Here is a 26371-nt window from a genome sequence, read left to right as displayed (position 1 = left end):
ATCAAGCAAAGCTCTGTGCTCAATGATTGTGTAAACCGACTACCCTCACCCTTCGTGTAGTGGGGTAAGCAGAAGTTGTTTGTGGCTTGCTCACATTTCAAGGAATTCACTGTTATACACACCATGTGTAGGTAGTATAAAGCAGCATTAACTTTAATGTGTATTCTGGGTAATGCTTCCTTTATATCAGAAACCTATGGGGAATTGTTCAAGTTAACTAGATCAGGGTAGCCAATGCAGTACCTTCCAAATGCTGTTGGATTACTGTTACCTGACTACTGGCAATGCTTGCTGAGGCCATCAGGAATTTTAGTCCAATGACATCCGGAGGACATGTTGGTCACTTCTGAACAAGAGAGTGACCTATAAATAAATGGGCATTTCCTGAATGACTTACTGTAAAGTTTTTGAGACAAAACTAGATGGCATGTTAGAGGTGTGTGTCTCTGAATAAATAGCAACCCATGGTGGTGCAACTTGAATCAGTGCCGTGTGTAGAGGGAGAGGGGTTAATTATCTATTAAAAGCCAGAAGTTTCTGTTTGCCATAGGAGAAAAGATGGTATAGCTACAAATAGCATCTCCCCTTCTGGGGCAAACTGGCCACTGTGGTCTGGTGGTGGAGGATTTGCGTTGGAGAAATTGCATGGGGGTGACAGATTTTACACTCCTCCCTCCCTAGGAAAGTATGATCACATTGGCATGTCTTCTAGTTTGACCAGGAGTTGTGCCAAACTACTTAGTGCCCATCAAAGGAACCAATGGTTTTTCATTCCTGATGACAGCCACAACTAATGGTGGCTAGCTCCAGAAGGAAGGAAGGAGAGACTTTATTCAGTTAGGGTAAACTAAATCACAATGTGACATTTATTCCCATCTCCAAAAGAAATGAACTGGAGAGAGGGCTTGTGCATTAGTTTGCTTGCTACTGTTCTCAAAATATTGCAGTTTATACTAGAAAGGCACATGCAGGCAGAAACACAAACAACGGAAAGTTAAGACTTGAACTCATGATGAGAATGTAGGAGTTTATCTTAAGAAGTTTAAATACCTCTTTTTTAGTATCTGGTGAACTGTCCCCTTCACAAGGTATCATAGGTTCTCTCTTAACTGATATGAGTGACTCTAAATTGTCATGGCTCAGCTCTTCCTCTATATGAAGCCTTGCCAGTTGTTCTGTTACATCAGGGGCACGCCTGTAGAAACCTGAATCTTTACATTTTGACCGGCCCCCTTGGATTATTGCTAGCAGCTCTTCACAGATTTCTTCTTCTGGTTCGTCAGTCTCCGTCAGGGTTCTGAATACTGGGTCGTCTTTGGAGAGAACAAGAGCAGGGCCTGCTATTCCTTGAACTTCTGGAGTTGTTTGTGAGAATTTTTTCCTTTCCTTGGTGGTGGGGCTTCCTCTCAGCTCTCTGAAATAGCTACATTTACTTTCGCTCAGATTTACAGTATTGGTAACAGGCTTACGCACGCTGTCATGAAACCAGGTTTCTGGAGGAGGTGATTTACAGGCAGATGAAGAAAATGGCTGAGGTGAAGTTGGAGATTCAGGGAAGGAGTGGGAAGCCTTTGGTGAGGTAATTGGAACAAAATGGCCATGCTTTACTTGAGGAGTGATATTATCTGAATGCCCCAGCACGCTCTGCGGACCTGTCAAAGCTAGAGTGCCAAGTTCCTCTAAATCACAAAGAAAGAGTTTGGGAAAAGGTGGAGGAGTTGGGGAAGGTGTGCTTGAAGGTGAGACGGCAAGAGTCAGTGACAACCATTCATCGGTGACAGCCTGAAGATTCCCTTTATTAGAATCTGGACAAGGTGAGGATTGGTACCTGAGAGGAGGGGATGATGCTTTGGAATCCAACTTGAGAAATAAGGGAAAGCATAGAAATTAAAACAAAGTGAAAAGGCAATGGGCTCAGGTATGAGTGAGTGTGTATGCGGGTGAAACTCGAAAAATTAGAATATCGTGGAGAGGTTCATTTCTTTCAGTAATTCAACTTAAAAGGTGAAACTAATATATGAGATAGACTCATGACATGCAAAGCGAGATATGTCAAGCCTTTATTTGTTATAATTGTGATGATTATGGCATACAGCTGATGAAAACCCCAAATTAACAATTTCAACTTTGGGGTTTTCATCAGCTGTACGCCATAATCATCACAATTATAACAAACAAAGGCTTGACATATCTCGCTTTGCATGTCATGAGTGTATCTCATATATTAAACTCCAGTAGCTAATGAAAACAATTGCTTACATAAATGAACTTTTCCACGATATTCTAATTTTTAGAGTTTCACCTGTATGTGTGTGTACACACACACACACACACACACGCCCTATGACATATCCTGGCCATAGGATATTATTTCATTGAGCATAAATGTCTGAAATCATCATCACATGGATCAGAAGAGCAGAAAGCATATCTGAAAAGTGAAACTGTATCAGGTTCATGCCCAGAGCTTAAATGTCAAACATCAAGACGGATCTGAATCACCGAGTTCATGAAGTGAATTTGATCCATGAGAGTTATGTTCTCTCTACTGTCCTTTAGTAAGCCTATGACTAACGGCCCAAATGTTATTGCCAGAATTCCCCAAACCATGACTCTTCTTATTTTTAGAGCAGTGTTGCTGTCTAAAAAAATAAAAATGCAGCTCAGATTGGGTTACTATTAAATACTAGTGAATGTTAATACTAACTGGGCAATCTCAGGTTGTGCACACATTAAAAAAAATTCATCACTTGACATGGAAACTTTGCAGAAACATTTTAAATACAACTGCATACTGCATTTGACGTATAATTACAAGTCTTTTGAAAGAACTGTATACAGCATTCCAATGCTACTTATTGCACATTATAGACAATCATTGTAAACACACACAGCCGTATATTTTGAATATCCTTATTGGCTGAATCATTGTAAAATTAAATATTGATTGAAGTTTCCTTCTGGCAAAATAAAGGTCCTTTTTGTAAGAACGGGAAGAGTTGGGATTCATACGTATATTGCATCGGTAGATATCCATTGCTTCAGTAAATACTGAAAATGTAGTTTTTGTTATTAAAACTCAAAATTAAACCTTCATAAGAAAAGAATTTTTTTGAGATAATTATTGGAATGACTGAAATCAACTCTAGGGGTAAAGGGAGGCACCTTATACAGCTTCAGACCACTATCTATCTAACGTGATATTTTCTGTACTGATAGGCAGCAGATTTCTAGGGTTTTATCTACCCCACACTAGCCTCCCCCCCTCTTTTTTTATTAAAGATTTTATTGATTTACAACGGTAATGCAATGTCTCTCTCGTATTTTTCCATATAACATTTTTACAAATCAGTTGTTGTTGAGACATTAGGGAGAGAAGGGGGAGAGAGGTGGGTGGGGTAGGGTGACGATGTTTCTGTTTTACTTAATATGTGTAGGGTTTGGTGTCAGTGCTGTCTGCAGGTTCTCTGTTGTTCGCTTGTGCTCCTTTAGTGGTGAGAGAGCTCCCTCTCCCTCTCTGAACAGCAAGAGAGAGAGACAGAGCTCCTTGCGATAGCTGGTAGCCAACTGCCATTCTTTTCAACCTTGACACAGTGTCGGGATGCCACTCTGAGGAACACTCTTGCAGGGAAGAGGATTCAGTGACCCTTGAGCAAGAGGGTTGGCAGAGCTCTTTCTTCTCTTTTTCTCTTCCAGGCTTGCCCTCATCCAGGTCTCAATGAAAAATACCCAGCCAGTATGGTCACCAGCCATATATAGATCCTATAGGCCCACTCTTCTCTTTCCATGATTGCAAATACAGGCTACTCCTGCTTGGACCAGTTGGTATGTATGGTTGTGGGGACAAGTAGGCCATTTGAATCTATATATGGGAGGGTGTGTGCAGGCCTGTGCACACTTCTCTGTGCTCTTCTGACAAAGGGCAAGTGAGCAAAGAGGAAATAGTTTCATAATTTTCTCTGTGATGTGGTTAGAGCAATGGTCCTCAATTTTATCATTATAGGGACCACTTGATGATTGCTGGGGGCCTCAGCAGACTACTTACTACAACCTTTTAGCTCTTCAGCACCACCAGTGCAGTATTGTGGAAATGAGGTGTCTGAAGTTGAGAAAAGCCCCTTTAACTGATAATTTTTAGGGTAAAAATAAGTAAACAGCATTTTAAAAAAATGAAGATCATGGGTCATAGGCCAGAGCCTTGCTATTTTGAGACTGACCTCAGTCATTAGGAAAAATCATGCACAGGGCCAAGTACAGGCGATCTCTACTGAAAAATAACCTTTGTGTAGACCACACAAATTGAGCTTGTCTGTAGGCCACAATATGAGAACCTCTGGGTTTGAGGATGATTTGAACTGATTACACGGTAAACATTAAGAGTTCATCAACTATATTTTTGGTGCTCAGAAGAGAAGAAGAGAAGTGGGGATGGAAAGAGCTCAACTGCTATTTAACATATGTTTTGGACACATAGAAGAGGGAGAAAATGAATTCTGTTTGCAAAATGTTAAAGCTTTTTCAATTAGCACCACTCTAGTAATCATCTATAGATAGAAAATATTATGAACAATGACACATAAAGTGATAGTTCTCTGCTAACATCCAATATATTCATGGATTGAAGAGATTTTATGGTTGGGGGGCCGCAGCAAGAAGAGAGTCTATTCTCTCTATTATTATGAAACATTTAGGTGGAGAGTGTTCATCAATTGCTAGCTGCAACTGTATAGTAAAATACCCTACTGACACCTGCACATATTAAAATGTTGGAGAAACTGCAATTAATAGTACATCACAATGACAGTAACACCTCACATTCAAATAGTTTATCATAGTGTTAATCCTCTTTTGTTCAACATCTGGCATTACAAGAGCTGGAGATTTGAGATATGATTTTAAGACAGAAACATGAAGGCTTGATGGACAGGATGTAGATTGTGATCCATCAGTGGACTGCAGAATAATTTCTGATGGACTGTTGCTGCTGCCCATGCAGGTCCCTCAACAAAAAAGGCAGTGAAATGTACATAGCACTGGCACCATACATTTCTGTATGATGCCCATGCCTCTGTAGCACCAAGGCAGTCTATACAAAGCTACCTGTGGATTGCCGCCACTTCTACTAAGCGATAGTATAATTATTGCCTGTTGTATGTTATTTTAAAGAATACATGCATTACTACGCACATCTTCTCCTGCTATACATATTTTTATACTCATCAGTTGGTTGACAAACTAGAAAGCAAAATTCAGAGAAGTGTGAATTTTGAAGGATAGCTTCATTTTTGTTTAGGCATTGTTTTGGGAAGTGCGAATTTAATAAGTTTACCTTAACCTGCAAACTGAACCAAACTTCTTCCCCATCGCAGGTTTATACATGTGAAAAGAGGAACCTTCAATTTGACCAATTCACATTGCATTTACGGGAGCAAGAAACTGGACGAAGTGGAAGCAGCTTACAATAAATGGTAGCAAATGAAGTGGATTTCCATTGGCTTTAATACGGTTAGTGCTAACACACTCTGAGAATCATTAAAAAAAAGTAAGGAAACATTTTTTAAAACATAAAGGTAACACAATGGGGAGAACTTTTTTTGATATAAATACTGCAAACAAAAAACTATGCATTTTTGTTTTCATAGAGGAAAATATTTTAAGTATAGTAGTGCTGTGTGCTTGATCTTTTCAATAAATATGTACTGATTCCACTGGTTAATTTGGCTCAAGGTCTGTGCATAGGAATATTCTAGACATGTTTGAAAAGATCAAAGTTCTCCTTACCTTAGTTGAACTTAAATGATGTATTCTGTCACAGGAATAACTCTGGGGTATTGGAGGAACAGGAGAAACATCTGCTCCTTTAGTCGCATTCTTTTTTATGATTTCCACATAGGACACAGGGAAGATTCCTTGTCGGTTGGTTCCTGGTAGTTTGCCTTCATACCAGTTTTGATCAACCCGTCTAAGGAGAATTACTCTGTCTCCCTGGAAGGCAAAACTTGGAAGCTGAGATGTGATAATCCTCTACAAAGCACCACATGTTCATTACCACCCAATCTTTCAGGTCGTGAGAGGTAGTGTAGTGGCAAAGAGCGAGAGTTGCGAGCCTGAAAACTCCAACCCTAAAGCTCACCTCTACCAGGTGGGTTTTGGTACTTTCAGAGTGGCCCACAACCACAAAATGAGAATAATGTGGAATTGAGGAATTGTTCCTCCTGATTTTTATTCCAGAAGGATAATTTTAAAAATGACCCCCCCCCCCCCCAGGTTGCTCTCTACAGCAACTTTTCTTACTAGTGGAGACAGTTTCTAGTTATTTATTTCATTCAATTTATATGATTTTATTTTTAATTTTCCACTGTTGTTGTAACACACTGGGAAAGTGAGACACATGTAAAAACATAAGAAGAGTCCTGCTGGATAAGGCCAAAGGCCTATTTAGTTCAGTGTCCTGTTCTCATATTGGTCAACCAGGTGCCTATGAAAGGTCTCCAAGCAGGAAGGACCTGAGCGCAACAGCACTTATGTCAAACAATATATTGTCTAATTTATTAGCAAGACAGTGTATGTGAATTATTTTGAACACTTCAAATATGTGTGAAACACTAGGTACTATTAAAAGTTGGCCAGTCTCTTGTTTTTCATCTGTTTTCTCATTAGACGAGCCACAAATCTCACCAGTCACAGCGTGAAACAGCAGTGTTCCGTTCCATCACTTCAGGTAATTTTAGTTCTGAATAACAATACTGTTTGAATGCTTACTTGACAAAGAAGCTGTTAGTCATTGCTTACCTTTCTCAGTGACAGTTCCACATTTGTATCTGCATTGAAATTGTATTTTGCAACGGCTTCTCCAATCTCTGCAACGTGTGCTGGGGGTGGTGGCCTTGCTGGCTGTGCTTTTTCTGGGGGGAGAAGTTTCTGGAAAGAGAATGGTGGTTGCTTTAAATCAGTCTATTCAGTTTGCACAAGAACTCTGCAAAGCTAATACAGAAGGGGAAACAAGTTGGCAATACACACAAACCTCAACGTAAGAAATTGGAAAAATCCCAACTCTTCCATAGTGCTCGCCCTCATACCAGTTTTGATCCACTTTCCTGAGGATATAGACAGTATCGCCTTTCTTAAAGGATAACTCCCTGTAACAGATATTTATAAACAGTAATGTTAAGCTAGCTGTTTGGATTTTCTGTACTTCAAATGATCTTTATGTTGAGATCTGATTTGAATGTTTACTACTACTACTACTACTACTACTATTAACTACTACTACTACATGTCTGTGGAAGGAGAGTCATGAGCACATAAACGCTACTTGATGTTATTGGCCTAGTGCAAACGTAAAAACAGTTATGATGCTTTTTTCTGTGAGAACTTGCTTTAGGTTCTCAAACATGGTTTAGTTTGCAAGGCATGTTTAGCGAATAACCAGCAAGACATGCTCAACCTTTGCAAGGAAGGAGATATAGAAACAGCTATAACTATGGTTTGCATGGTGTATATACAACATCTAACTATGGTTAACTCAATTCATGCTTTGAATAATTAAGAGGGCCTCAATTCAAAATGTTTTGAACAAATATTCAGCAGGAAACTTTCTGCATTGAATCCTGGTATTGAAAACATCAGCCTTTAAAAAACAAACAAAATACACAAATTTTCTGATGCAACAGAAATACCCTTCTATTATGAAAAGGCAAGTCATTCTTTAGTTCTGGTTCCCTCCTCACTTACTGTATTTCTCCTGCTGAACAGGAATGTAAAAGAGCAATATTGGTTACAATGTACATGCAAGCAGGAAAAAACACCATACAGTGGTACCTTGGTCTAAGAACTTCATTCGTTCCAGAAGTCCATTCATAAACCAAAGTGTTCTTAAACCGAGGCACACTTTCCCTCCCACCACCAGTGCCCTTCCACCATTCGTCTTCTGGGGCAAAGTTCACAAACCAGAACACCTACTTCTGGTTTTGCAGAGTTGCGCAAATAGTTTGTTAACAGGACTGTTCATAGACCGAGGTACCACTGTATTTGCATGTCCACATTAGCAGCATCCATTCATCTGCTCCCATTGTGCAAATGGAGCTAAAATGAACTTTTAGTATCGCACATAAATATCCATAGTTCACTTTAAAACTGTTTCTTGTATTGTGATGGGGGAGTTTTTAGTTACTATCCAACTAAGAGTAAATCCGTTGAAATTAATGACTTTAAGTTACTAACAATATATATCACCCTTCAGCTTTAAAAACCAGTAACATTTTATGTTTCCTAAAATTTATTATGCCTTTGATATAGCTGAATACTTCATGAGAATTATTCTATGCATTATTTTGCAGTTAAATACTGCAGAGACTCATTTCAAGTTAAATGACTGAACATTTGCATATTGTAGAATGCTTAAATACCCCACAATTAGCCCACAATAGTTTAACTACATCTAATATACAGACTCATCTAGATCAATTAAAAATGCTACATATAGCTTTTGTTTCCTCTGCAAACAGCTCCAGCATACACAATAATTTTAAAGGAAAAACAGCAGTCACTAATACTTACTTAGGAGTTTGAGCCTTAAAATCATATACTGCTCTAGCTGGCAGTCTCTGAAATGGAGGGAAAGAAATGAGTCTACATGAATATAAATATTTAAATGTTATGTCGAAAACTTTGCAAAGAAGGGAACCATTTAAAAATCTTTTTTATGTAAGCCCTTAAGTAAAAGGCCTAACATTTTAAAATAATAGTGTCTCCAATGTCTCTTATTAGCACTTATGCTATAAAAGATTCAGTTATTTAGGAGACTTTTATATTGCTTTTTAACTGCATGGCATACCTTCCAACATCTGGGGGATGAAAATCAGTATGCACATCTTTTTTAACAGGATGATTCAAGTGTATTAAGGAATCAGGAGTCACAGATAGGCCAGGGTCCAATGATTGTGGCCTATATATATATGCCAGATTTGAAGATCTCCCAATTGTCAATCTCTGGACCACGTGTCAGTCCTTTTCAGTCTTTCTCGCACCACCAATCCTTTCTCCGTTGTCTGCCTCTCCTTTCACACCTGCCTGCCCTTGCCCACCTCCCTTCCAAAGGCTCCCAATTTGAGCTGCCCTGCTCAAATTGGGATGTTTGGCAGGCATGGTATGGCACCTATTTAGTTTTTTGGTACCTCTGAGTACCAAATGTGCAATGGGAACCTGAGGGTGAGCCTTACCCCATAAATGCTAGCGTGCCACACCAACCATTGTTGAGAGTGACAAATAATCATCAGTCTCACATATATGCATATGCCAATGGAGCCCCCTCAATGGAGACACAACTCTGTCCCCCGACATGTGACATGTTAAATGCATTCATGCATTTAACATTACAGGTAGTTAGGCCTTCAGAGACAACATCAAGACTGCTGGGGACCAGAATCTCAGTTTCTTCTCCCTTTCCTTCTTTTTCCATCCTAGTTCCAATGTGTTGGCAAATAAATTACCTGTTTTGTAGCACCTGGGCAAGAAAAAGTACCATTGATAAACAGTGGACTTTTATAAATGCCAGTAGACAACTACAGAGAATGTTTTTTATTTTTTGGCTTCAGACTCTTTTAAATTACAGTGGTACCTTGGGTTAAGAACTTAATTCGTTCTGGAGGTCCGTTCTTAACCTGAAACTGTTCTTAACCTGAAGCACCACTTTAATGGGACCTCCCGCTGCCGCTGCGGCGCCAGAGCACAATTTCTGTTCTTATCCTGAAGCAAAGTTCTTAACCTGAAGCGTATGTAACCTAAGGTACCACTGTATTCATTTTCTTTTAAATACCTCTCTCTCTGGAGTTCCTCTTCTTTCCTTTGGAGCACATCGACCCACATCCGTGAAAGCAGAAGAATAGTTCCCAGGAGACTCCTGGTCTACTGAAAATAAGATGCCACTTTGTGAAATTCAATTTAATTAAAAATAAAGCCGTTGGGCTCTATTTGAAGGTGCACTACATCTAAATTATATGCAAAATGCAAGTTGGGGCTAAAAAAATAGAAACCAACAAATCAAAAAGACAAACAGAAGCTAAAAACTGAACTGTGGGAAATTTCTTCCACTAATACATTATGCTTTAAAACTGAACTTGAGCAATTAAAGAGCAAAAGCAGGACCAGAGCACCCTAATTCTAACTTGTACAACAGTGATTTGAGCAACTAAAGGAACAAAAGTATGAGATATTAAGGATGCGAAGGGTAAGAAAAGCATCGCAATGAATCATAAGATTTTAAACATGGAACCACATGCAAGGGAATGTATTGGACACATGCCACAATCACAGAAAGGTGAACTACATGACATTTTTCAGATTGTCAATAAGTATGCATTCCTCTTTTATATAAGTCCAGAACTAGACAACTAGGATCGCAATTGCAACATCTATCTCTGAGCCACTTTCCCACTGAAAATCACTCCCATAGCTCCTGTTCCCCCAGGAAGGTGCCATTTCCCAAAAGAGCATATTTGGGGGCAATTTACAATGGTAGAACAGCAGATGAGGAAGAGTAAAAGGTAAAGGACCCCTGGATGGTTACGTCCAGTCAAAGGCAACTATGGGGTACGGCACTCATCTCGCTTTCAGGCCAAGGGAGCTGGCGTTTGTCCACAGACAGCTTTCCAGGTCATGTGGCCAGCGTGACTAAACCACTTCTGGCGCAACAGAACACCGGGATGGAAACCACAGTGCACGGAAACGCCATTTACCTTCCCGCCACAGCGGTACCTATTTATCTGCTTGCACTGGCATGCTTTCAAACTGCTAGGTTGGCAGAAGCTGGGACAGCAACAGGAGCTCACCCCATCGCATGGATAGAAACTGACAACCTTCTGATCAGCAAGCCCAAGAGGCTCAGTGGTTTAGACCATAGCGCCACCCATGTCCCTACGGGAAGGAGTAAAAGTCCTCCCTGAACTGCACAATTAAAACTCAGATAATCCCTACCCTTACTTTTATTTCTAGAAAGAAAAACCCCAGGATAGATGCTCACGGGACAAATATATACAGGCAACCTACGCAGGGGTTACATTCTGGGCCCCTATACACATAACTGATATGCACATAAGTGGAGAGCACCCGGAGAGTACTAGTGGCTTGTGGGGAGACCCTCCCCACAGCCTAAAAAGGACGTGCTCTTCTTGCGATCTGGAGGGGCCGTGGAGCTCTGTTGAGGCTGCTCAGCCTCCTCACCTAACAGCTGACAGTTATTTCAGCACCCGTAGTTTAAACTAACCAGAGCACACTCTTGAGTGTGGATCCAACAGAAAACTAGTTAGTTAAAACTGGATGTTTCCAAATTCTTCCACTTCTCTTAAAGGGTCTAACATTCTATTTACCTAAAAAGGGGGGGGGGTTAATTGAGCAACGCAAAAATACGTTTCAGCTATAACTGTGCATACTCTTTGTCAGCCTAGTTAGAACCAATTAAAAAAGCAGCTTTTCTTGTATTGTTTAATGCTATTATTGCACAACATAGCTTCTCTAATAGCTTCCCATGGTCTACTGCTTATGCATTTTATTGGGATATTTTTGCCCTGATCATAGGCATCTTCCTACCTTTAAAAACTCTGGGTGAGGAATTACATCACTTCCTTGGGAGCAGATTTTCAAAGGTGTGACCTTCATTTCCATTATAAACCACAACTCTACTATTTTAGAAGTCTATGAAGATCTGATAATTGCATCTCTGCACAGATAGCTTTAACTTTACACTCATCAATGAGCCTTTCACTCTTACGACTTTTTTTGCACAACAAACAATTTGTTTCTAAAAACACAATATAAATGCAATGACAATGGGCTGGAAGTGAAAGGATAGGGGGTGGATGACTCAATCACAAGCATAAAGAAAAGGAGGTAATCAACCTTGGAAACATAGTGCACTATCATTTTCTCGGCTGCTGCTGTTGGTTGTTTCCATGTCTTGGTAAGAGGCACTAAGTGGTAATCTTCCACATTCGTTTTGGTACAAAGGGCAATGAATAGCACCATCTTGAGGCAGTGGATGAAAAGGCTGGAGCATGGGACTCTTCCTAAGAGCTTTAAGGGAGGAATTCCTCTCGGGAATGTCTGGAAGCAGCTCAGAAATAAGTCTGTGCAAGATGCTGTTGTCAGGCAAGCTTCCCCTTCTTCTTTCTGCTTTGATTTGGTCACAGATATCTTTAAGTGCAGAGTCCAGAGCGTCAAAGACAGCTGATTTGCATTTAGTCTTTTCAGCCTGCTTTTTGGGGGCTGCCATTTTTTTCCTCCGGAAAGGCACTGGGCTGACTAGGAATGCTATCTTAGAGAGGCCAGAGTCTGAGTCTTGTCTTCTAGGGTCTTCTGCAGTAGTTTCCTGTTTAGCCCTTTCATGCTTTCGCATGGTGGTGAAGCGGGTGTATGATGCTGGGCACCTCCCTTTGCAGGAGCTGATGAGATGCTTGTGGTGGTGGTGGTGGCCCGATCCATAAAAGCTTTCCGACGACGTAAAAGAAAAATGGTCAAAATCACTTTCACTACAAAAGGAAGAGCCTTCTATCTGTATAAAGTCACTCAGGTCAGAGACCACCCCATCTTGGTCACTGTCTGAAAAGTCCAGATTAGATCTTTGTGGTTCCTCACTAGTCACTTCAATGTGAATTGGCACCAGAGTTTTAGGTTTGTAATTCCGTTGTACCTGAGTAGCATGTCTGCCTTGGTTTTCCTCCTGCAACAAGGACTCGATGGAAAACCGTCTCTTTGTACAGAAGCCATTTTTAGGGGGTTCGAGGAGGGTTACTGCTGACAGTGCTTCTTCAGCTAAGTTTGGCATTGATTTTGACTTCTGAATCAGCTTTTCAAATTCAGATATTCTATTGGGCACCATGTCTCTGGGCACTTCCTCAGCAGAGGAGTCTTTCCAGCCCTGCAGCAGGTCTTTATGCTGTTCCTTTTCATACTGCAGTACCCTGGACTTTACAGAACAGATTACCTCAGAATTCAGCAAGTCTTTCCGATTGATACGGTGCATCCTCTTATACATTTTCAGGAAGCCAGGAGCGTCATGTGCTGATCTATGACGTGCCCGTGAGTGACTGGAGCCACGGCTTTCAGAAGCGTATGGGGAAGCCCAGGCAAGTGCAGAACCACCTTTCAAATCTTCCTCACATAACAGAGACACCATGCTTTCCGATTTATTCTGTGGGTCAGGAAAGCTACAACGATCATCTGCTAGCAGGTCATCACAACTACGAGATTTCCGCTTGGGAGAAGAAGTCTCTTCCGTGCTGCTCCAGATTTCTGCATTCTGACGGGACATTTGCCAGCCATTCTTGTAGCTGATTGCCCTTCTTGAGTCACTTGGCACAGCCAAGCGCTGTCCATAGGTTCTACAGTAATCTAATTCATTTGAGCTGCTGTAGTTGGGCACTGAGTAACTGGAAAGGGGTGAACACACTTTGCTAATATCCCCACCTTTATAATCCACAGAGCAGCATGGTGAAAAAGAGACATTGCCAGAAATTAACAGATTCAAAAGCAGAAAGGAAATAAGACAATCAGCACATGACAGAAAGAACAGAGAAAAGGCAGTTAGTCTTCCTAACCTAGCATTAAGCACTAATGTAAAATACACATTACCAAAGCGTAGAGGAGGAAAAACAGATTAAGCATTTATTAGATCCTGGGCTGCAATCCTTTACACACTTATCTGGGAGTAAGCCTCATTGAAATAAATGGTACTTTTGATTTGAGTAGACAGGTATAGGATTGCACTGTTAAAATCTAAAGGTTCAGCAAATTGAATCACATGCTTCTACTAACAGTTAAATATTTTTATAGGTTGTGGTGGGAGGACAGAGCATCTGTTTCCAGCAAATCTACCACAACTGTCTCATTTCTGACCATATGAAAATCCATGGGTTTATACGCAATGATCATGTCACCTCTTTAGGGCAATCAAAGCAGACAGGTTTTGTTCAGAAACTGATAGCAAGGCATAGCTAGAAATGTAGAGATAGACTTTTAACCTAGACACTTCTAAACTATCTTTCCCTTTCCTTAAGAGGCTGCACCCTTACCAGTTTATGCAGTTTAACAGTGAACAAATGAGAATTTGTTATATAATGCTCTAGTAGCCACAGCCACAGACTATTTTTGAGATTCATATCCTCATTCAAACTCCTGTGTATGACAGAAGGTATAGCATTCTTTTTATCTTCAAAAATAGAACATTTTTTCTGTCCAGACAACAAAAGAAATGCAATTAAATGGCATGTCATACATTACAGTCACAAATGCTGACTGCATTTAAAAAAACCAAACCAAACTGAGAATCTTCATATAGATTTTTTTTTAAATACCCAGACCAGATGATGAATATAAATATAAGCACAGAATTTTGACTTCTTGCTTGTAGACATTTGAGAGATCAGTGAATTCTTATCATCTACTAGCATTCAGCATCCATCAACAGATCAACAATATTTTGCAGTTTATAAGGAATGTGTATTTAATTACATCGTAGCCTGTTTACAACTGTGCTAATTTCTTACCTTTTGCTTTTGATGGAGACGATGGAGAAGAGGTTGTAACAGGCTTCCTAAGTGTAGAATATGTGCTCTGTGTATTTGTATGGCCCATGCTAGCCCGATTTGCATTTTGATCGCTGTGTGGCTTCTGATGAGGTACTGCTGGCTCAGACTTCCTTCTTTTCCTGTAGTCACTTGCACTGCTTGTCGAACTAAGGAAATAAACAGTATGAGTGTCACTGCACAGGTCGCATAAAAATATATATTCAGTGATGAGCTCATCAGCCAGTGCTGACTTAATTATATACTAATAATAAAAACCAAACAAGAAGATGATTAGGTCAAATAGTGTGACAACAATCTCATCTATGATCCAGATTTATTTGTTTACATGTCTCAAGCTCTTTTAAGTTGGCAAGAATCAGAGCTGGCGCCTGTTGGTTGACAACTTTGTGGCCTTGACTCTTTTCTTCTTGACAGCACCCAATACATACAACACAAGTTCCAGTTCCCTACAACATCTGTGGGATGCTCTTTTGCAGTCTAGCAACTAAATGGAAAATGTGAAAGATAATGACCAAACTATGATTTTGTGGAAGAACAGAATGCTTCCTGAAACGACACTAACAACAGAGTCCCATGTAACCTGCCTGTTTTTCACTTCCAATTAGGGGTACCTTAATAAATTCAAAGCATTTTCCAAAACCATGGTTTCCAGGCAAGAAGGAAGGCTTCTACTGCTGCTATATCATTTACAGACAGTTGACATAAGCCTAATGGAGAGCTGGTGATTGCATTATTCTTAATCTGAATGCACTATAAACTTGGCTAGCAGCAACATACTGTACATCCTTTCACTTCAAGGGTTTGGCACTTGAAAAACAACACAAAACGAGAATGCAAACAATTTAACCACACTAACAAATCTTGTGATGGAGATGCTGAAAACAGAGAGGAGGGAAATTTGATGGTGTGTGGAGCATCAGAACAAATTATGCTTCATATGCAAACAGAAAGGGACAAGAACAGATTACTAGATTACAGATTACTGAGGTAAGGAGCTCCAGCCAGAAACATGCATATCAGTCTGGGCATAGCAAAAATAGGGAGGGGTGGAGTCTGTGCTTTACCCAAAAAGGCTACTGGTATATGGAAATGTCTTCCTGTAGGAGGAAGACCAAGTCCAGTTACTTTTAATTGCAAGCTGCTCTATAGATGAGCAGAAGTCTCTGTACAGCTCCCCCCACCCCGCTACTTTCATCGATCAAAGTTCTTCTTACCTAGAAGGTCTGTCCAAGCCTCTATCTGTTGGACTGTAATATAAGGAAGTCTAGAGGCACAAAAAAGCAAGACAGTTAGACTTTTATATGGGATTTCACTTGTATAATTCATAACAAATCACTATGCAATGACTATAGGAACACCATAATTTATCACACCAAGATAAGCTTGAAAAATTAGAAGTGAGGCAGCTTTCAAAGTCAATTTTATGTCCCTCATTTAATGCTTGAAAGGTCAAGCAGCAAACTGTTCCTTTTTAAGCTTGTACCCAAAATGATAGGTGCTATGATTTACACTGGCTAAAAGGTGGAAGCTATAAAATCTCAGATAAATACATTAATCAATCTATCAATCAATCAATCAATCAATCAATCAGTGAATGAGAGACTTGAGATATCCTATAATTACTTACCAAAGTATTAATGTCAAAGAAAGCTTGAAATTCTCTGTATACATAGCTTACACATCTATAACTTGCACGGCCACTTGGTGACCTTCTTAACTTCATGTTAAGAGTAGAGTTGGTCCCACCAACCTAAAGACTTTTTCCGTTGCTTAAGAAGTGACAGCCGAATGACCTTTGGGAATGCAAATACTTAAAACTTGTCAATATATGTTCAGTCCTTAGTGACACACTATTTTTAATCTAGTCACTTAACTGGTGTGAAAGCTTGCGCTGGAATTAGACACACACCGTACTACAGTTTGTAGGAGCTAGAAAAAGAATCATGTTATCCCAGGGACATCTTTTCATGGGCACAAAACTATGCATTCACATATTAAGCATATTTTACATTCAGGCTATGTAATTTCAGAGATGACCCAAGGAACTGAAAATAGACTTTTCACACTGTGCTACTGTTCTTTGTGGAAAAGCAGAAGGTCAGGCTGAAATCACACATAAAATGTATTATAGGAAGCAACCTGCTATTGCATTGCACCTGGGTGAACCCATTTACTTTCAGTGAGTGACAGCAGAGCTTGTATTCGTATTTACATTTTAATTTTCTTTTACATCACTTCAGTAATTTATTTCTTCGCTGTGCCGAGAGAGACGGCAAAAGAGATTTTGCATCACCACCCACCCAGAATGGACTCCAGAATTTATTGAGCCTGGGCACCAGACTATCCCTGTGTTCCCTCCTCCTCCTCCTTGCTGTGCACCACCCTAACAGTGGGGACTGGGAGCCCAGCAGGAGACAAGGCCGGTGGACTGCTGAATCTGCTCTGCCTCTTAGAGTGTCAGTAGCTATTCTGGGGGATCCAGTCAGCAGTGAGTCCCCTGCCAATCTGCAGGCACTTGCCAGATGCCTAAACATGCTGTCCACTGACATCACGGCCTTTTACCACAACTGGCATTCATTACAAATGCATTGTGTAGTAGAACACAGAAAGGAAGTTGCTATGTGCTAGCTGTCACCTAACCCATCACCTGCTACCTGGAGAAGCTAGGAATTAAACCTAGCACCTTCTGAACTTGGAGCATGAGCTCCACTACTGAGCTACAGTCCCTCCTCAGTAACAAGACCTAAAAGTAATTTGTTATCTGAGAACAAGATCTATTGTAGTTATTCAAGTACATAAGAGCCTACTGGACAACCTACTAGTACAGCATCCATTTTTCACAGAGGTCTGTGGGAAGCCCACAAGCAAGACCTAAGTGCACCTCCTCTCCTGCAGATCTCAGAAACTGGTATTCAGAGACGTACTGCCTCCCAACTGTGGAGGTAGACCATAGTCACTGTGACTAGTAGCCATCAATAGCCTTTTCCTCCGCAAATCTCCCTGTTTTGTGAAGTTTTTAATGTTTGAAGTTTTATTCTGTTTTTAGTGTTCTGTTGGTAGAACCACAGGGTGCCTGGGGAAACCCAGCGAGATGGGCGGGGTATAACTAATAAAATTATTATTATTATTATAACCCTCTTTTAAAGCCATCTGAGTTGGCCATCACTGCCTCCTGTGGGAGCTAAAATACCAAACAAGCAGCATACACATTTCCAACATCTCCAAATTGATTCTTCCCTTGGAAACCAAGTTATGCAGAAGTTGTTATCAACAAGTATCCAAGATCTTAATCATATTTTAAAGGCAGAGAGTAGTAGTATTTTTGAACATAATAGGAATGCAATTGAAACCTAGAAAATGATCAAAATTAATGCACTTTGAAAGTGTAACATTTTAAGAAAGTTCACACACCCCAATTTGATCAGGAAATAGATGCTGATGAGACAAGTCACTGTGTATTGTTGTTGTTGTTGTTGTTGTTGTTGTTGTTGTTGTTGTTGTTGTTGTTACTACTACTATTATTACCGTATTTACTCAAATCTAATGATCACATTTTTTGCCAAATTAAGGTTTGCATTAGATTCGATGGCACATTTACATTTGCCAACAAATACTTTTTTTGGTTTCAAGGTTCTGAAAATTGAGGTGTGCACATTAGACTCTAGTAAATACGGTATTTAGATTTCTTACCCACCCTCCACCATAAGGTCGCAGGGCAGGGTTAAAAAATTTAAGAACATAATATTAAAATCAGTTAAAACAAATGTCTATCAAAAAAGAATAGGTTAGGTCCTAAAACATCTCTGAAGTATCAAAGACCAAGGTAAAGAAATGTGTCTTCAGCATATGATGAAATGAGTATTATTCCAGTGGAGTTTGCAGAGAAAAATGCTTTAGAACTGGAGATGTGAAAAACTTCCTTGAGTTTAGTCACCAATTTCATTGCTTCATGCAAATGGATAAACAAATAATGAAGGGGCTAGCTTACTTAACAATATAGAATAGTGGTTTGTTTCTCCCTAACAAGCCAGGATTCATAAACCAAGAACAAACCTAGATTTAAGGTTGACTTGTTAAGGAGAAATAAACCATCCTTCTGGGTTTAAATGAATATTAAGTGATACCTTTCCTGTTTTGTTTAACTGCTTGTGCATCAGCATGCAGCCAGGGCTGACCAATTCCATTTTACTGCTGGGAGTGAGGGCTAAGATTCTATCTCCAGAAGCTCATTTGACAGGCAGCTGAATCTTACATCAACACTTGCAGTAGGACAGTATGGTCTACCCCACCTGGGGGGAACAGCAAGCTGTATGGTACACACTGCTCTATTCTTTAGGACCTTATGGCTATTCCTTTTGCCTCCCTCTGCTTAAAGGTAGGGCCAGCCTTCATCCATCTCATGCACAAAACATTTCATTAAGCCAAGATTCTTGCCTTGTTATAATGTGTAACATTGCCTACATACAACTGCCCAAATAATTGCAAATGTTGCTTATACTGCATTTCATGAACAATGAAGATATATGAAAACCACACATCTCCAAGAAATTTGTCTAATCATAGAATTGTAGAGTTGGAAGGGACCTCAAGGGTCATCTAGTCAAACTCTCTGCAATGCAGGATGCTAAGTTTTCCTCAAGATTTCCTCAGACATACAGAAACCTCCATATCTGTTTTGTGTATGGGCAAAATATGGTGGCTACTCTATTTAGAATGGCTCCAGGAAATGACTCAGCATTTTAAATCTTTCTTCAAATTGCTTCCCATTCCACCCCCTCGATGCTGTCCCTATCTTTTCTTGCTGTCTCGTGGAAATCTTAAACCACTGCCTTGTTTTAAACTAACAACAAAAGAGAGAGAGAAAACGTCAGAACTGTTTAACTTTGCCTTTTCTAAAATAAATAGGCCTCGTTTTCCTTTAAGCAAGGTGGAAATACATTTCCTGCTGAATTTAATGTCTCAAGGGAAAACGGTTTTCAAAATCTTTGTGACATTGAGCAAACTAATTTGCTCATTATAAATTCCCTGTTTGGCGGCAGGTACCAACTGATTTGCAGCTGTCATTTGCAGCTGCAAAATGCATCACCAAATTTTATTTTTTAAAGTGAAAAGGAGATATACAATAGTGCAAGTTAACGGTACCTGGAGAACATCATCGAGGTATTTGAATATTACCAAAACAGTCCTGTTTGTTTCATTTTGAAGGCTCATTTTCTGGTCCTGCTAAACTGTAAAATATACTGCTACACTCTGGTACATTCTGATACACGAAGGATACCAAGGCTCTCAAATCTGAGGATGTACATATTGTCTGCTCTAGATGACAAGAACTGCCTTCTACTCTCTATGCTACTGGATTAGAGAGAGTCCACTGCCAAGTTGCCTAGTCTCTGCTATTCCTCGTCTTGCTTCCTCCAATCCATTCCTCTCACATGTGCCACTGGTCTGCTGAGAGATGCCAGCTACCAACCTCTCCCTCTCTCGCTGCTGCCTAGCTGTGCTCCTAGGCAACATGACTTGCTGGGAGCAGCCACCAGCAACAACATTCCACCAAAACTCCAACCCCTGTGTCCTGATTTGTGTCCACTGTACAAATCCCAGAAATTCCAGGGTAGATAAGTAGAGCACTGGACATGGACATCCTGCTTAAGGCGATTTCACACTGAAGAACAGCAACACCTAGTTTCTTCTTTCCCTTGAGAGAAAGAGGGGAAGGCACAGAGGTGGCGGCAAGACACAGAACAGTTCAGAAGAAGAGCAGTGAGCATGTGCAGCAGTCAGGATGGACCTTTGTGGAGAAGCAAGTATGTCTTGTACGTCCAAGTCAGGACAGGAGAGTGCAGTGTGCTGCCCCATTGCCCGTATGAGGGACCCTCCACTGATGCTAGAAAGAAACCGAGTTATAATTGTACTTAATTAGAAGGCCTGTTTATAGGGTGTTGTGTCTGTGAGCACTACATAGAAACCAAGTGAAAGAGAACTCATGATGTATGCTGTTCCCGAGTTTTAATCATTGATAGAAGAAACATGCTTAATTTACCTCATTGGAAAGACCTGGAGGATTGTCTTGAACATAATCCAAAAGCTTTTTAGGAGGCTGCATCATTTTAGCACAATTGCGAGATGAAATGGAGGAGAATCAATGGCAGCAAGGAATGGAACATGTGGAGAAGGTGACATAGTTAGAAACTGAGTGTGGACAGATTACAAGAGTGGCACAAACATAACAAAAATGTGGGGAATAGTGAATGTGGAGAATGTGCAACAGAAAGTATACAACCATCTTAATAAACCCTTGCCTAGTTTCAAACCAGCTGCCTTAATTCTTACAAGAAAAACAAATGTCAAGAAAAACCATTTGAATATATCACCAGCTCCTATTTAGATCTGCTGATTTTTAGGGTGAGGGGAAAGTGTTCTGGGGTGCAAATAACCAAAGCTCTGCTTCTCTCCCTACCACCTTCATTCATTTTGTTGGACCTGAATAAACAGCTAGGGATGCTTGGGTAATTTGCTCTTTGAATTCTGATACAAACTACACTGATCATCACCTACCAGACTAAGGTACAGACCCAGACATACCTATCCTCTGTATTTAGCATTTCTGTTAACATTGTGGTGCAGTGTGGAAGATGGTGGTCTCTTTCTCTACTTATTTCATTATCACTGATTTTGTGTTTTTGCAACTATGACAGAAGATCTCTTAGGGTCGGTCTAATTAGAGTAATGATCAATTTCATTATTAAATCTAAACAAGCATAGTAAAACTTTAATAAAAAGTGTAACATACTATGTTTTTCTTGTCATTTAAAATTGCTTTTAGATGTTAGTCTCAGGAATCAGTACTCCAAATTAGTGATCATCCGTGTTTTCAATAGTAAAGGGCTCAGGAAAAACTATTGAAGTTGAGTTCTTATGAAACATTCTCCAAATGTATATACCACAACCACAATATCTAACACACGAGACCTTTGACGGTGTGCATCTATTATTCCTTTTTTAAGGCACTGAAGCATGTCTGGAATCTAGGCAATTTGATCTAGAAAAGTGTGAACTGCATCTTATTTTCCTAAAGTTTTATCTATTAATATTCTAGCCTCACTTACCGGGCGTCCAAACTCCAGCTCAGAAAAGAATTTATACCAGGGTTCATTTTCTAAATCTATGTCATCTGGGTTTATGCGACCCGTCTGGAAGAATTGTGAAGGAGAAAGGGAAGGAAAAGGCACACACTGATCAAAGTGTTGGAAATGACATGGCACACTGATGACACACAGACATTAACACAAATAATAGGAAGGAAAGAGTGAAACAAAAACAAAGGGATGGAGGGGACTTCATGGTGAAGTGAGATTTGATTTGAGAGTTGTCACACTGTGGCTGTTTGAACTCCTCCTTTTCAGCTTGTCCTCCAAAGGGTTGTTGTGTACACACAATACAGAAAAGATGACGGGTTTTTAAGAAGATTACATTAGATTACTTTGTGTCACTGTTTTTTAAAAAGGCACTATTGTACAACAAATGGAAGCATGTTTGGTTGCATTCGGGGATGCAGTCAGTATATATGCTTTCTTTTTCAGGATCTATGTAACTCTCAGTGATAGGTAAATCCACATGATTTGGGGCAGAATTTGGGCCACCCAAGGAAAGCATGTTAATTTTGCATTTTGAAGTCAAGCATTTTGAAGTAGTATGCAGGATGATGACAGCACAACCACCTCCTTCAGCCATTATAAAATAAGCTACTCATATAGTACTGACAGGTGTATCTCTCTGTGTGAAAAGTTCTGCATCACTACCTGACACTTGAAGAAAAATGTTATTTGGGGAGATGGGAGCCATATACAGCATCTAGGGTGAGTACATGGTACTTGGCCAGACAGGCAGCTAGTGCTGTCAACTTTGGACAGCATGTATGACTTTTTCAGGGATGGGAGAATAAATGTAGCCACCCATTCCCGCGTCCCCTTTCAATAGATAATCAGGTGTCTGAATAATCATGATGAAGTTGTTAGAGAGTGTTGAATTTGGAGTGAGATGACCTAGTTCAAACCCCCTTTCACCCATAAAGCTCACTGGGTGACCTTCAACCACTTCCTCTCAACTAATTTCTTATCAAAATAAAATAAAAAATTCCTTCCAGTAGCACCTTAGAGACCAACTAAGTTTGTTCTTGGTATGAGCTTTCGTGTGTGCATGCACTGGAAGGAATTTTTATTTTATTTTGTTTTGACTACGGCAGACCAACACGGCTACCTACCTGTAACTAATTTCTTATGTTGTTTTGAGAATAAAAAAATTAAAGGAAGGATGGGTCACATACACCGCCTCTAGCTCCTTGGAGGAAGGGCGGTATATGAATAAAATAATAAAATATATGTTACTAATATTTATTTTCCTGGCAATTTGATATTCATTCAGCACACTGATTTACCCCCAGTGGTGATGTTTTGTGAAGAAGGCAGCCACAGCTGATTGGGTGCTTCTACTGAGGGTCTGTCTTTAGTGTGCACTCTTTAAAGTGATGAACAACTTTTTAGAGCATCATCAGTACATAGTCAAATAAAGCAGCCCTTTGCCTGCAGTCATCATGGGACACATCCTTTTGATTCACTTATTGTGCTGTAGAGGGCAGCAAGAAACAAGAATTTCTGCTCAGAGCCTTTTGCAGTTGTACAGCCCCAGCTTCACCTTTCAGGACAAGTCTCTAGCAAAATTATTCTCATCAGAAGCAGCAGGAGTCTCAAATAATATCTTACACCCCATATTCCAAGTGGGGGAATTAAATGCAATAGTGTTAGAGTAAGCATTTCCAGGATTCCCCTTTTTCATTCACCATGCCATACAGCTCAGCAGTCAAATGCTAACTAACAGTAGTCTGTGTTTATTGTTCTGTGTTTACTCATAAAGATGATGGATAACTACCATACACAAAGCTCATTTCTTTCTGTCTCCAATTTTTGTTCCATGAATAATTGAAAAGCTTGGTTCAAGTACAATATTCTTGGTCAGATAAAATGTGGTTTATCAGTCTGAGAAAGAGCAGTGTCCTTCCTTCCTTCCTTCCTTCCTTCCTTCCTTCCTTCCTTCCTTCCTCCCTCTCTCCCTCTCTTCTGAATGACTTGATGCAAGGTTTCCAGAACTCCTTACATAAAAATCAGAGAATTGTGGTTAAAGCTAGACAAAATTGCTAACCACAGATTGTGCCAGTTCACAAACAAGTGGACTGCAGCATGTGTTTAAAGCACTGTTTACTTGTTTATATGTATATAGGAAGCTGGATATAACAGGAAACTCTGGAAGTCTTGCACTAAGGTAGGAAGGAAGCACTGCAGCATAATCCTCATTTTTAGTCCAACAAACCATAATTTATCAGACTGAGATCATTCCATCTGAATTGAGTCAAATGTATTTTTTGTGGGGGGGTGGGGAGGGTGTGGATATAGGAAGGCACCTAGCTCAAAGGTGTCTCTGAATATGGAGACTCCATTTAGTTATTATGACTAAAAGGAACTGCTAGAGAAATTTGTGGAGAATGTCCTATATCTAGACTTACATGTAGATAAGCTTTTGACACAATCTAACATTGTGTACAACTGCAGCTAGTTGACTGATAGAACCCAAAGGGACTGGAGAAGGGATGACTGAGATGTGATATGATAGCTATCTTCAAATATATCTGAAGGGCCATCACATGGATGAAGCAAGCTTGTTTCTGCTGCTCCAGAGCATAGAATCTGGATCAATGAATTCAAATTAGAAGAATGGAGATTCTGACTAAACATTAGGAATAACTTTTTGACAGTAAGAGCTGTTTGATGGGAATGGACTACTTCAAAAGGTGGTGGACTCTCCATTGGAGGTTTTTAAATAGAGGTTGGATGGTCATCTGTCAGGGATTCCTTAGCTGCTGTTGACACACTTTAGGGGGTTGGACTAGATGCCATTGGGATCCCTTCCAACTCTATAATTCCAGGAGGCTCGCTCAACTGGTTTGTTAACTTGCCAACTGGCACAGCATCTGTGCACAATCCTGGTAACCCACCAGAGCCTGATAACAGGCTGGTGAGCGAATGTTGCCTTTCTGATTTTTGTAATAAGGTAAGCCTATACACTATACATATTTAAAAAGCTGTCCCCCCCAAAAAAGTAATACAGCAACTCCATACAGCTATGTGTGTAAGCAGGACAGAAAAAATCGTGTTACTTGATCTGTACCATCAAAATGTAAGAAGTTGTGTGTACATAAATAAAGAGGCAACTGAGGTCTCAATCAAAAATAGAGCCCTCTGGTACTAATTTATACATGCCTCCTCTCTTTATATACTTTTGGGGGAGGACTACAAGCTGTCAGTTGAAGGTATGGGGTTTTCTTCTAAAAATCAAACAGTTTGCACAACTGTACTCATGCATGCAACATGCACACAAACATGTTGGGGAAAATCATAATTTGTTTTAAAGGAAAAAGTGCTCTAAATATATTTCAGGGATGGACATGTATGATCTAACATTCATTATTGAAAAACATTTAGGGTTGTTTTTGATGCAGCATTCATGTTGCTGAGCTGTTTCAGTGATGTCTCATTTTAGATTTTATTTTTTCTTGCAGAATGTCATAAAACTGCACTAGTTGTAAACCTTACTGAGAGTTATTTTGACAGAGAACATGGAATATAAGCACCTTGGGAGCCAAAAGCAAAACAAGGGCTGCCCCCCCAAACAGCTGTATTCCCCCCCAAGTAATTGATACTTTTCAATCAATGATGTGACAAACCCAACGTAGAAAAATGTCTGTCAATTACGAATTGCACACCCAACCCTGTGTAATATGGGCCTCTTGGGTGGGCAGTTCTTTGTAACAAGCAACATTTGATAGCCTTCCTTCGATAAAATGACAGATATCCATGAGGCCATGCATGCTGCTTTCTGACATACTGAATAAAGCAGAGCTGTAATGCTAACTTGAGGAATAGCACTTTGCCAGGCTATCAGTATGACATCTTTGAAAATGTATTTGCTCCTCTTTTTTACCCTGGACTTGGGGTCAAACTAGACTGGGCACTGAGAGAGGTCCTCAATTGGATCTCCCACATATTATTTAAAGTTAAAAGCAAGCATTGGGGAGGGGATCTGAGCCAGGAGTACCATCAATATGGTTATGTGGTAAATAGCCGCTTCAGCTTGTTCTGTTGAGCAATGCACCTATCTATGTTTGCAGACTGCTTGCCTGGAATCTCTGGTCAACTGAGGCCAAGCCATGTGTGATAAGGCCTTATATACACCTCCCTGTATTTTTACCTCCAAATCTCACAAGATACAGGGGGTCCCGAGTAAAGAGATTCTGTGCCTCTCTACTCTCATAGTTGCTCTCCCATGACTTCCCTTTCCATCTTTTGGTGGTGTTCCAGTTTCCCAGGCATCGTGCACTGCTGTTGACAGTAGCCAGGAAGTAGAGAGGAAGGAAGGTGGTGTTGCCTCTTCTCCCTGTGCCACAACCCCAGCATGGATGGCTGCAGGGTTGGTTTGTTTTGGAGGGGAGGGGCTTTCTATAATAGTCAAACTCTGAGTTGGCTTAAGAGCCTCTAACTCAAGATGAAGGATAAGCATCGTCACACCTATGATGCCTGGTAAAAACATTGTTTAGGCATGCTTACCTAGAGGCTTTAAATATGTTGGTGTGAGTTTTTAATCTGTTTTGGTAATTTAACTTTTTATATGTTTTAAAGTATTGTATTTTTTATTGATTTTATCTTTTGGTAAACTGCTTTGAGGTCATTGTTTTTACAAAC

General features: G+C 40.1%; 1 protein-coding gene and 1 long non-coding RNA gene across 50 annotated transcripts in view; one reads left to right on the top strand and one right to left on the bottom strand.

Moving 5' to 3' along the window:
* Positions 1-26371, bottom strand: part of SORBS2 (sorbin and SH3 domain containing 2) — a 181925-nt gene that overhangs the window by 13175 nt on the left and 142379 nt on the right. For 26 of the 49 annotated variants that reach the window (XM_033161252.1, XM_033161256.1, XM_033161261.1 and 23 more), the window contains 11 exons: positions 21689-21772; positions 20623-20679; positions 15797-15846; positions 14541-14728; positions 11896-13461; positions 9818-9909; positions 8560-8606; positions 7025-7139; positions 6793-6921; positions 5782-5985; positions 1051-1860 (listed from right to left, as the gene is read on the bottom strand). In XM_033161252.1, coding sequence (XP_033017143.1) covers positions 1051-1860; positions 5782-5985; positions 6793-6921; positions 7025-7139; positions 8560-8606; positions 9818-9909; positions 11896-13461; positions 14541-14728; positions 15797-15846; positions 20623-20679; positions 21689-21772 — 3342 coding nt within the window. Of the gene's footprint in view, positions 1-1050; positions 1861-5781; positions 5986-6792; positions 6922-7024; positions 7140-8559; positions 8607-9817; positions 9910-11895; positions 13462-14540; positions 14729-15796; positions 15847-16209; positions 17185-20622; positions 20680-21688; positions 21773-26371 lie in introns of those variants that run through there. The other 23 variants (XM_033161296.1, XM_033161297.1, XM_033161304.1 and 20 more) reach the window with 10 other exon arrangements.
* Positions 1304-14304, top strand: LOC117053500. Its single transcript, XR_004427398.1, has 5 exons — positions 1304-1367; positions 3697-3825; positions 5370-5505; positions 6661-6721; positions 13037-14304. It is a non-coding gene; the product is annotated as an uncharacterized LOC117053500 (long non-coding RNA).

The sequence above is a fragment of the Lacerta agilis genome, chromosome 9 (assembly GCF_009819535.1).
Source record: "Lacerta agilis isolate rLacAgi1 chromosome 9, rLacAgi1.pri, whole genome shotgun sequence".
In the NCBI taxonomy this organism is placed as follows: Eukaryota; Metazoa; Chordata; class Lepidosauria; order Squamata; family Lacertidae; genus Lacerta; species Lacerta agilis.
This window is presented reverse-complemented; position numbering and strand designations above follow the sequence as displayed.